Source organism: Oratosquilla oratoria, chromosome 26 (assembly GCF_046742065.1).
Source record: "Oratosquilla oratoria isolate Oo_2021 chromosome 26, ASM4674206v1, whole genome shotgun sequence".
Taxonomy (NCBI): domain Eukaryota; kingdom Metazoa; phylum Arthropoda; class Malacostraca; order Stomatopoda; family Squillidae; genus Oratosquilla; species Oratosquilla oratoria.
Window position 1 is genome coordinate 15468340 of NC_134802.1, and position 12892 is coordinate 15481231.

The following is a 12892-nucleotide window of genomic DNA, read 5'->3' on the forward strand; positions in this document are numbered from 1 at the left end:
TGAATATTAGTGAACCTCACGTAACGAGAGGCAAGGGGCCTCGAGACGAGTGATATTACAAGTCAAATTTAAGTGACAGTGGTGACTAGGGGTGGTGAAAGTGGTGCTCAGCGGTGGAACGAACTGGGTGTTAAACACCTCCGAAGAGAAGTGGCGCCAGAAGTCTACGGGAACAAGACAACCAAAATCAAGAGTGTATTACGACTACGAGAGAAATCTACAACTTCAAGTAACTGCTACGTTGGGAACAAGCATTCTTCAAGATTCTTCAAGGAGATCATCATCTACAAGGCGGTCTTCAAGGCAGAGTGTGTGATGGAGGAGGAACAACGTCGTTGAGGAATGACAAGACAGTAGAAGGACGTCAAACCAGACATTGACATCACGAAGCGACATCGCAAGCAGCCAGGCTAAAGCAAGGTATTAGTAAAGTATGAGTACCCCTCAGAATTCTAACGTGTTGAGACACGAAATTCACACATCAAATACAAATATTCCAAAATTCACAGGAGAGTCTAACACATATGGTGTAAACAAGTTCTTGAACCTTATTGACACACTTATAGTTAGTAAAAACATTACAAATGAGAATCGTAAGATTGAGATTCTCAAGGAGAATATAGATCCAGAGCATGGAAGGGCGAGGTTTGTCATTAACTTTCAGCAAATGGAATTAATTAATCAATATGATAATTACAAGAAAGCCTTTCTTAAACATTTCATGTCCAAATGTGATCAGGATCCTATTAGATCATTGGTAAAAATGATTAAGGAAGTTAGGACAAGTGAAACTGACACAGAGTACTTAGCTAGATTAGATAGATGGTCAAAAGACATGAATTCTATCTTGAAAGATTCAGACTGGATAGAAAGATCTAGTGAGAAGATGGAAATCTCACAGGTAATCAAATTGATTACATTTAGCTTATTGGCAAAGAATTCTGATGACTTAACAGCAGAAAGGCTGTACAAAGATTTAAAATCAAATATCTGTTTAGGAGAAGTAGATTATCTTCTTCAAGGATACAGTGAGACCAGAACAATAAACCCATATGTAATGCCTATAAATCAACAAAGCCAATATAGGAACTCTAGAGAGTTTAAGAAAACAGAAGTAGGACATAGGCGGCATGCTAGAAGTCCATCTAGGGATAGGGATACCAGAATCCTATGTTTTAATTGTAATGCTTGGGGACACAAGGCACAAGAATGTTTTTATGGGATTATTTGCAGAAATTGCAAATACGAAGGTCACAATGAGTATCAATGTAGGAACCCTCCATTCTGTATTTACCATAATAAAATCGGACACAGAACTCATGAGTGCCGAAATTTTCGGGTACCCCCAGGGCTAAGAGGAAAACCCCCAGACACAGAATAAACCATTTCAGACCTCCCCATATATATACCGATAGGCGGTATTGTGTTAAATATGGGAATGCAAGGGAGATGAAAGAAACTGACAAACTGATAATTACTGTTGGTAAAACTTCTGTAGGACCTCTCATTGCGGGTAAAGTGTTCAATAAGCCTATTCAAATTTTTATTGATACAGGGTCTGTAGTTAATGTAATTACTAGTAAAGTTTTAAACCAGTTGAACCCAGGAGTGAAAATGTTGGAACCAATCCGTTACACATTGCAAGGTGTAACTGGAAATCAGTTAAAAACATTAGGCAAGATTGAGCTAGAAGTTGCCTTATATACAAATGAACAATTGTACATCCCAGTGATAGTGGTAGAAGAGTCTGTTTTTCCAGGAGATTTATTGATAGGATTTGCAACTATGAGAAAAGAAAACATGGTAATTTGTCCTGCTGACTTAGGAATTTTAGTGAAGTCACAGTTAATCCCATTCTTAAATCAACCAGACTTAAGACCAGTGACAGGAATCAATGAATCCTTAGATAACATTTCTATCCTAGATAGCGAGGCCGAGCGGTCCAACCCTACAGAAAGTAAAACAATTTGTGAACCCAACTCAGAAGTTCAAGAAATCCCAGAGATTACTAAATTATTAACCACAGATACCTTGAGAATTGCAGATTGCGGATTAACAAGGTCGACATTGTTACATCCCATGTCAATTAATAAGGTTGAAGTGTGTTTGAAAGGAATCAATGTAGACTCTGAAGTAATTACAGTCCCAGAATCAGTTAAACTTAAAGGATTGAAGTGGGACTCAGGGATTTATAAGACAAATAAGAACAGAGTAGAAGTATTAGTAATTAATACTATGAATAAAGAGATAGTTTTAAAGAAAGGTACACAAATAGGATGTATTCAGGTGTGTACTAAACCTATTAAGATTTTAAATGAGAATAGTGAGGAGATAGAATTACCAACTTCATCAATTTGCTCAGTACAAGAAGGCATAGACTTAAGAAATAGATATAAAGAATTATTACAATCAACTAATTGCCCTGAGTTGGATGAAGCTTTATTTGCTTTGCTTATGAAACATAAAAAAGCAATTGCTTTGCCGGGGACGCCTTAGGCAAAACAACTGTTTTAAAACATCACATTAAGTTAAAACCAGGAACACAACCTATCTACATACCAGCCTACAGAGTTCCTCACTCTAGATTAGCTGTAGTAGATAAACTCATCACTGAAATGTTATCACAGGATATTATTGAACATAGTAAGAGTGAGTGGAATTTTCCGTTGATCTTAGTACCAAAGTCTGATGGGACTATGCGACCAGTTATTGATTACAGGGAACTGAATAAGCACACCATTCGTGACAGGTTACCATTACCCATTATCGGTGACATTTTGAGAAGTTTGGGAACTGAGAATAGATATTTTAGTACTATAGATATCAAATCAGCTTTTTGGCAAATAGAATTGCATGAAGATTCAAGAGAGTTCACAGCATTTTCTACTACAACAGGACATTATGAGTTCAAGAGAATGCCATTTGGGTTATGTAATAGTCCATTAACTTACATGAGATTAATGAATACTATTCTAGATGGATTGTTAGGAAACACTGCCAGTGTATTTCTAGATGACATTTTAATAGTTTCTCAGACTGCAGTGGAGCACTTTAAGAAATTAGATTTGATATTCTCAAGACTAGGAGAAGCTGGGTTAAAAGTAAAACTTGAAAAATGTAAGTTCTTGCAAGACAGTGTCATTTACTTAGGACATAAGATAGACAGACACGGACTGAGTACAGTAAATTCAAAGGTGGACGCTGTCAAGAATTTTCCAGTTCCGATCAATGTAGACAAGGTTAGGAGCTTTTTGGGATTAACAGGATATTATAGAAAATTCATTCAAAGTTATGCTGACATTGCTAATCCACTAAGTTCTTTGTTGAGAAAGGACTCAAAGTTCATATGGGGACCTGCGCAACAGCAAGCTTTTGACAAGTTGAAAGATAAACTCACAAGTTCACCTATTTTAATTTTCCCCGACTATGAAAAAGAATTTATTCTTTGTACTGATGCGTCTGACATAGGGTTAGGAGGCATACTAATGCAAGAGAGAAATGGAACTTTAAAACCCATAGCTTACACATCCAGACTTTGTAATAGTGCAGAGAGGAACTATTCTATAACTGAAAGAGAAACTTTAGCAGTAATTTATTCTTTAGAAAGTTTTAGGGATATGATACTAGGGTATCCCATCAGAGTTTGGACTGATCACACAGCTATTCAGAACTTATTTAAGCATAAGAATCTTAGAGGCAGACTTGCTAGATGGTTTGCGATACTTCAGTGCTATGATGTTCAATTTAATTATATTCCGGGTAGAAGGAATGTAGCAGATCCCCTTTCTAGAAACATTAGTCAACCAATGACTGGGACAGGGTTGATTAATTTTGTTTGTAGTATAGAAGAATTAGTAACTTTAGATGAAGAAATGCTAATAAGAGAACAGGGAGATGATGAGACATGTGATTCAATAATCAAGCATTTGATGAACCCAAGAGGAGATCCTCCAAAGCTACCAAAGGGGTATAAGATAGAGGAATTTCATTTGATTAATGGAATTTTGTATAGGAAAACATTTGTAAATGGGAAAGATATTTCTAGAGGTCAAGTAAATCAGTTGGTTATACCACAAACTCTGGTAAATGAGATATTGAAGTTACTTCATGATAGTGATTGTAGTTCACATCCTGGAAAGGATAAAACTTATAGACAGGCACAACTTAAGTACTTTTGGTTAGGTATGAAGAAAACTATATATGATTATATAGAAAAATGTGTAAAATGTGTAAAGGTGAAGGGAAATACACCAAAGCCTGCTCCTATACTCACCTATCCCATTCCACAGAAACCTTGGGAAAGAGTTCACATGGATACTTTGGAATTACCACTAACCGAGAACGGCTTTAAATACCTATTTGTTGCTATTGATTATTTTTCAAGATTTTGTATATTACAACCCATAATCAATAAGAAAGCTGAAACTATTGCTTCCGTAATCTATGATCAGATAATCTGTAATTTTACTACACCTAACATCCTAGTTTCAGATAATGGGACTGAATTTAATAACAAAATCTTGGAAAATCTATGTAATGTGTTCCACATCAAGAAAGTCAATATACTCGTTAACCATCCCCAAAGTAATGGAGTAGTAGAAAGGTTAAACAAAAAGATAATTATATGTCTTAGAACCCTAATAAGTCCTCATAGTGTAACTTGGGATACTTGGATTCCTTGTGTTAAGTGTACTCTGAACAATCAAATTAATGTAGCAACTGGGGATACACCTCATTTTATAATTTTTGGGGAGGACAAAACTCTGCCATATGAAATGTTGACTGCAGAGCAAAAACCCATATATAATATGGATGATTATATATCCAATAGGATAAATACTCTTCAAAGTATTCACCAAAGAGTTAGGAAACATATGCAGGTGTATTCACAAGAGATGAGGGAACAACAACACAAAATAGCTCGTAAACTAAAATTGAAAATTGGGGAATTAGTAATGGTCAAAGCAACCTCACCCAATAATAAACTTTCACTAAGGTACACTGGTCCATATAGGGTAATTGATTCTGCAGGTGGAAACAAGTTTAAACTTAAACATTTAGAATCAAGAGAAGAATTGGTAGGACATTTAGATGACATAAGGAAAATTAGCTTGCAGATCTATGAAGATGATTATAGTAATACTTTGTGCATAAATATTGATAACCCTGGAGAATATGGAGAATATTATAATGATATTTTTCAAGAGTTGAATATTAATCTTGATGTATTTTACAGATAGTATTGACCATTTATATGTATTTGGGATGGGAGACCTAAACAACTGGAACTTGGTGTCAAGCAGATACATGGAAACCTAAAACCTAGGATCTGCTCTTGTCAGACTTGGAACCTTAAGGACTTAAGGACCTCTCATCTGAGTACACACATGAGTATTGTGATCATTTTAAAGTAATAAGTCTTTGAAAATGAAGTGTGTTGGAAATAATATTGAACAAGAAGAGACACTCGAACTCTAGATTAGTGTGTTTTGCAAATTAATTGCTATTGAAAAGATGATAAACCATTCAGAATTTAAAGTTAGTGCTCATAGTGAATTTTATAATCAATTACATCCTTACTGTAGACAATCTAAGAGAAAGCATGATCTCTTTTGTGTTCGAGAGGCTTCGCATGAACTCTCTGGTTAGGAATATGTCTGTTATGAACAATTGTCATTACCAACGAATTTTGGTAGACCAGATCCCTCATTGTAACATACAAGGATCTCATTACCTGTTTTTCCCTAACAAGACAAAGGTATCAATAAATTGTCCCGGGTTGAGTCCTAAATTGGATTTGGTTGAAGGTCTTGTCTCTATTCAAGATAACTGCGAATTGCATGCAGACACTATTTCCACCATTTCTAATACCCTTAATACAATGCATTTAACCGAGGACACCTACATTTCAACCTTCAACTTCACATTGCCTGAAAACTCCCCTCCCTTGAAAATTAAGAGAAGACCATTGTCAAGATCTCCCTCAAATGATTTACATATGTTACCAATCCTAATCATACCCTTACTTTCAGTGTTAGTGGCAGCACTGATTGCCTTTGTTGTATTCCGGAGATTGGCTCTGTCAAAGCAAATCAACCATGTAACCGCTTAATTCAATACCTTATATATATATTGAGATGCATGTTATTCACATTTATAGGTATTATGTTTATGTATTATTCCCAATTTATAGCATGAATGATGTATTTTGGAAGATAGATTAACAATAACGCAAGGGTAGATTAGCTTATTCTAGAAATATATTAGCAAGCCCTGTAAGAGGGAAATAAGAAATTGGTCGGGACGACCAAGGGTAGCTGCCGAGCCCTGTAAGAGGCCGGTAGTGTACGAATGGAAATGAGCTAGGGCAGTAGAATAACTCAGACTCGACGCCTCCGAAGAGGGCAATGTTATGTCTAGGTGAGGGCGACGTTTTGTCTATGTAAACACACCGACGGTGGTGACTGTTTTTATAATAGATTTTGTAATCACAACATTGTAAGCGCGGGTTACCTTCGTTTGACTAATGCTGAGGTAAACAATTTTTGCTAGTGGCATTGAAATGGCTTTCCGGATTGGTGCAAGGTGCAGAAGGAGGAAAAAACTATTGGTGCATGAATTCAAAGTCACGCCCATAAGGAGTGACATTTATTTGAGAAGTCACCGGGGATTGGTTTAGAAAAATTAGTGACGTCAGACGAAGGTAGCTTAGCGTAAGATACGGGATCTCGTCAGACGTTCTACAGAGAAGAGATAGAGAAGATATAGGGAGAAGATATAGAGAGGGTGTAAGGAGAGAGGATCAGGAGACGATGTAGAGACGAGAGAAAAGAGATCCCGAGTGTAAGCTAAGGTGAAATTACAGTGAAAGAAGAAAGAAAATTCACCATCCTTTTATTAACCCAAAGGACGAGAGGAATAGGCATGGGGCCTAGAAAATAGTGAGACTACAGGAAAAAGAAGGCATTGGGCCTACTACTTAAGAGGAACTTGAATATTAGTGAACCTCACGTAACGAGAGGCAAGGGGCCTCGAGACGAGTGATATTACAAGTCAAATTTAAGTGACAGTGGTGACTAGGAGGGTCTTATTCATTTACTTCTGTCTTCATACTATCAGTCCTTATTTCACAGTTTACATGTATCACATATTCTTGATTAGAGCGTCTGTCATACAATTTTTTTTTTTTTAATTTTCTTAAGTTGTTTAATTTTTCTGTATTATCTTTCAGTTAATATTGCATCATGTGTCGATAGCAATTTATCACTGTCGATAGCTTATCTCTTGTAACATAAGTCTTAAAAAAATTGAAACAGTCTATTCTTAGTCGTTCCTGTAACCGTCACTAACCATTACCAACCACTCACGTGATCTACACACATGGAACATGGCACTCGTCTTTGGTAAGACCCCTAATCTTGCAACCTCACCATTTTTTCAATCTCAAAACATCTGACTCATTAATACAAGGAAAGACAACAATACGATGCCCTCGCAGTGTCACCACACGAGATGCCTATTGTCACCAGACAGACCCATTGAACCCTTTCTCGTACCTACCCCAATTACATTACCGTAACTTAATATATATACACCATATCTAGCCACGCCCATCAACCATACAACTAACCCCTATATAACGGATCTAACACGCATGCCTATATTTAATGACTAACACATCTCACATACGACAACTTGCAAAACCTACCCATCACCCTTTATTACCGACGGTTGCACTGTAAGAGATAAGGGTGCCGAGGTCAATGCCCGGCACGAGGAGTGCTTAGGTCACGTACCTAGCACTAAGGGTGTCTAGGTCAAAGACTTAGTAGAAGTAGGGAGACTCTCTCCCTTATCTCATTGTACATTATCTTTGTACCTGAGATTAAATCCAAGAAAGTCCTACCGAGGCTTTACATCACCCACTAAATCACCATTTCATGTAGCAAAACACATTTGTTTTGTCACAGTCCCTAACCTTCCTTGAAGTAGTTGTCGTACGGTTAGCCACGTCGGGGCACACGTTTGCTGTTGTCAACGGTCATTGTCGCCTTTATATTACTGCTATGAATAACTAATCCAAAGAAGTTTGGAAGTGTTTGGGGAAATAGACTTCATACCCAGTGGCGCTTTGTAGGTGTCATTAGAACAACAGTGAATACCACAGAACACTCTCCATCAGTTCCTATCTTCTGCAGCACTCTATGACTCGGGAAACCTTATTCTTTCCATTCCTGGATGTTGTCCTCACACCTTTTCTTTTGTCCTCGTTTGCTGCTTCATCTAACTGTTTGTTGTAGATTTTTTTTCATTATTATTATTTTTCTAATCTCCAATTTTTTGGACGATTGTGAAAAGATTCTAGTGCATCCTGTCGCTTCCTTAACTATTTAGCGTATCTGTTCATTTGGGACTTGGTCTGTGTAGTGGACATCCAGGATTTTCACATACCATTTAATTTCTGCTGCCAGAATCTCTCATTGTAACTCAGTAGTGAGTGCCCATCGAACAACTGCTACAAAGCACAAACCTATTACAGTTTTCCTTTTGCGTTACTGATGTCCTTAACCACATTTGTTAAAGGGTAACGTACACTGAAGATCCATGGTGACTTTTCTTCTTCTTCTTCTTCTTCTTCTTCTTCTTCTTCTTCTTCTTCTTCTTCTTCTTCTTCTTCTTCATTTTGCCGGTCTCTGGGACTTGCGGTCACTTGATGCAGGATTTCAGGACTTGTGTTCACTTTGTAACAAAACTTATCACTGAAGTCTCCCTGCATCGAAGCTTGACATTCCCTGTCGCACACTACAGGAACTTCACAATTGCAGTCATCTTTCAGTAATTTTCATTATCTATTCGCGGTCACTATGTGTCAGACATTAAGATTCGCGGTCATTCTCTTCGAATTGCGCCTCGGCTCGACGTTGCAAATCTTTTACGAAGCCGATGGCTTTTCCGTCTGATGTGCGAGACTTGAGTACAGCCAGCGCTTTGTATTCTGTGGGAAAGTAAGAATTAGCTTAATATACATTATATAGTTATATGCAGTACATCAAGGACTATTTATTGACTTCAGCCAAGTATATAAAATTCTACTAAGAACTATTTTCTTTTACTTGAGCAGAGATAGTGCCTTGTATTACCTGGAGAAGTTGAACCATTAGAACCATTAGAACTAATAGATACTTTTGTGTTGTTTGAAGCTGAGGCAGTAGAGTGGAAAAGGTGATAGGAAAACACGGGTTGAATCAGGAAATTGCTGACGTTTTGACTACAGATCTTCTGAAAACGACTTGTAGTAGAAACGTTAGAAATATAGTTCCTGATCCAATTCGCGTTTTCCTACCACATTTTCCACACATACTCTTGTGTGTAGTAAATCGAGGACATTTATTGACTTCTATCAAATATATGAAAATCTGTTAGAAAATGGTCTTGACTAGAGAAATGATAGCGCCTTGAACAGAAAGATCAGATTTAGTATATTTAGATACACTAAGGGGTTTCTGTGGTATAGCGAAAGCACACGCTGCTAGCAATCGCTAGAAACTTTCAACGGACGGGTTCGAGTCCTGATGAAGCATAGTGTTAAAAAAGGGGGTTCGTGATGTAAAACCGTACCACACTCGTATACGCTGAAATGCATTATATCGAGGCAATTCGTTTCTTGACACCATTCAGTTATATAACAGTTTGCCAGATATATACGAGTATATATACTGTATATATATATATATATATACATATATATGTAAGTATATATATATGTATATATTATATATATATATATATATATATATATATATATATATATATATATATATATATATATATATATATATATATATAGAGAGAGAGAGAGAGAGAGAGAATGGTTTGAGGTAAAGGTGGGACTTCGTCAGGGATGTGTTATGTCGCCCTGGCTGTTCAATCTTTGCATGGATGGGGTGGTGCGCGAGGCGAATGCAAGGGTAGTGGGTCAGGGGTTGGAGATGATTAAAGAAAATGAAAAAAAGTGGGAGGTGAGCCAGCTGTTGTTTCCTGACGACACTGCGCTTGTAGCAGGATCAGAGGAGGGATTGGGGAAGTTAGTGACAGAGTTTGAGAAGGCGTGTGAAAGAAGGAAGCTGAAGATAAATGTGGGCAAAAGTAAGGTGATGAGATGTACAAGGGGAGAGAGTAACAATAGGCTGGAAGTGAGCATTAAGGGTGAGAAACTGGAGGAAGTGAATAGTTTTAGATACTTGGGTGTGAATGTGGCAGGAAAAGGTGGAGTAAAGGTGGAGGTAGAATGTAGATTGAAAGAAGCGAGTAAATGCCTTGGTGGATTAAAAAGTGTAATGAGAAATAGACATCTGGGAATGGATGCTAAGAGGAGACTGTATGAAGGAGTGATTGTGCCAACAGCACTGTATGGGGCAGAAACATGGAACATAAGAGAGGAAGAGAGAAGGAGTTTGAATGTGTTTGAGATGAGGTGTCTGAGAAGTATGATGGGGGTTACTAGGCTAGATAGAGTGAGAAATGAGGAGGTGAGGAGAAGAATGGGGGTGGAAAGGGAGTTGGAGTTGGGAGATAGGGTTGATGAAAGAGTATTAGGATGGTTTGGACACATGGAAAGAATGAGTGAAGAAAGATTAGTAAAAGAAGTGTGGAAGGCGGAGGTGGAAGGAGTGAATATGAGGGGGCGTCCTAGGATGAGATGGATGGATGGGGTGAAAGGGGCTTTACAAAAGAGAGGAATGTCTGTGGAGGAAGGACGGGAGAGGACAGAAGATAGGGGTGAATGGAGAAGGGTTGTGTATAGATGAGGCTGTGATGCATGAGGGGGAGTGGGTGGGGGATGGCGGGTGAAGAGGTATGTATGAAAAAAAAAAAAAAATGACGCAGTCCGAAGGGCTTTCTCCCCGTCTTCTCCTTTTCTGCATGAGGGTACGGAGAGGGGGGGGGGGTCGCCGAATTTATGAAGTGGCCTTGCTGTGGATGTGCTGTGTCTTGCGACACTGCCTCTGACACAGGGCAGTGGACAGGATGCAGGGACGACCCGTCATCCAGGAGGTGCCAAGATAGGAGGGAGGGAGGAGGTTGGAGGGGAGTGGAATATATGGGGAATGAAATGGGTGGGAGTGATTTCTATACTTTTTTCTTTTTGGCTACCCCCCGTGTAAGGGGGAAAAACCCTTTGGTATATGTATGTATGTATGTATGTATGTATGTATATATATATATATATATATATATATATATATATATATATATATATATATGTACAACACTGAATGGGTCCCAGTGAATAGTGATACATTTTTATCAACCATAATGCACATGAAGAAATCGAAACGCGGTACTATCAAGGACTCGAACCCGGCTTGCGCGTGACAAGTGCTGTAGGGACTTAACCGATTGCTCCGCGTTTCAATTTCTGCATGTTGACCTCCATAGGGTCTCCCGATGTTGATGGCTTAGAATTAAAGTGCATTGTGGTTGATAAAAATGTATATATATATATATCAACTACATGTAGCGTCTTGTATTCTCTGGAGAAGTAGAAGATATGTACATACATATATATACCAAGGCTTTTTCCCCCTTTCAAGGGAGGTAGCCAAAAAGGGAAAGGCATAAAAACACTCCCACCCATTTCATCCCTAAATACACTCCACACCCCTCCCACCCTCCCTCTCATCTGAGCACCTCCTGGATGACGGGTCATCCCTGCACCTTGCCCACCGCCCTGGGTCAGAAGCAGTGTCGCAAGACACAGCACATCCACAGCAAGGCCGCTTCATTTAATCGGCGACCCCCCCTCCCCGTCCCCCCTTGCATATAAGGAGAGGACGGGGAGAAATCCCTTCGGGCTGCGTCAAAATTTACTCACACACACTACCCCACCCCCACCCCCCACCCCCCCGCCCATTCCTCCTCATACAATCACATCATCCATATACAACCATTCTCCACTCACCTCTGTCTTCCGTCCTCTCCCTTCCTTCCTCAACAGACATTCCCCTCTTCCCCAAAGCCCCTTTCACCCCATCCATCCACCTCATCCTAGGACGTCCCCTCATGTTCACTCCCTCCACATCTGCCTTCCATACCTCTTTTACTAGTCTTTCTTCACTTATTCTTTCCATGTGTCCAAACCATCCTAATATTCTTTCATCAACCCTATCTCCCAGCTCCTTTTTCACCCCTGTTCTCCTCCTCACCTCCTCATTTCTCACTCTATCTAGCCTAGTAACCCCCACCATACTTCTCAGACACCTCATCTCAAACACATTCAAACTCCTTCTCTCTTCTTCTCTTATGTTCCACATTTCTGCCCCATACAGTGCTGTTGGCACAATCACTCCTTCATACAGTCTCCTCTTCGCATCCATTCCTAAATGTCTATTCCTCATTACACTCTTTAATCCACCAAGGCATTTACTCGCTTCTCTCAATCTACATTCTACCTCCACCTTCACTCCACCTTTTCCTGCTACACTTGCACCCAAGTATCTAAAACTATCCACTTCCTCCAGTCGCTCTCCCTTAATGTTCACTTCCAGTCTACTGCCACTTTCACCCCTTGTACATCTCATCACCTTACTTTTACCCAAGCAATATTTAGACCAAGCTCATTGTGTCCTACTAGGATATATTTTTCTATATTAAGTTTGACATACCCTGAAACAAAGAATAATTAAAATGTCGCAAAAGAAGGGTAAAGAGTGCGTTAAGTCAAAAGATAATACAGATGTTAAGTTCCCATTTGAGCAATACTAGAAATGAAATGCGGGGTTCTTGAATAGCGAGAAGACTTTGATGTCATATAGCTTATCCACATTGTGTGATGACAGATGTTCAGGAAATGAGCAATCTCTTTGTCACGTTTACAAAAGATATAACTATA

At 38.8% G+C, this 12892-nt stretch overlaps 1 protein-coding gene across 3 annotated transcripts in view; it reads right to left on the minus strand.

Moving 5' to 3' along the window:
* Positions 1-7060: 7060 nt before the first annotated feature.
* The window catches only part of LOC143039393 (uncharacterized), a 130945-nt gene continuing 125113 nt past the window's right edge, over positions 7061-12892 (minus strand). For all 3 annotated transcript variants that reach the window (XM_076209358.1, XM_076209359.1, XM_076209357.1), the window contains exon 22: positions 7061-8995. In XM_076209358.1, the coding sequence (XP_076065473.1) occupies positions 8877-8995 (119 nt within the window). In that variant the 3' untranslated portion in view covers positions 7061-8876. The remainder of the gene's footprint in view (positions 8996-12892) is intronic.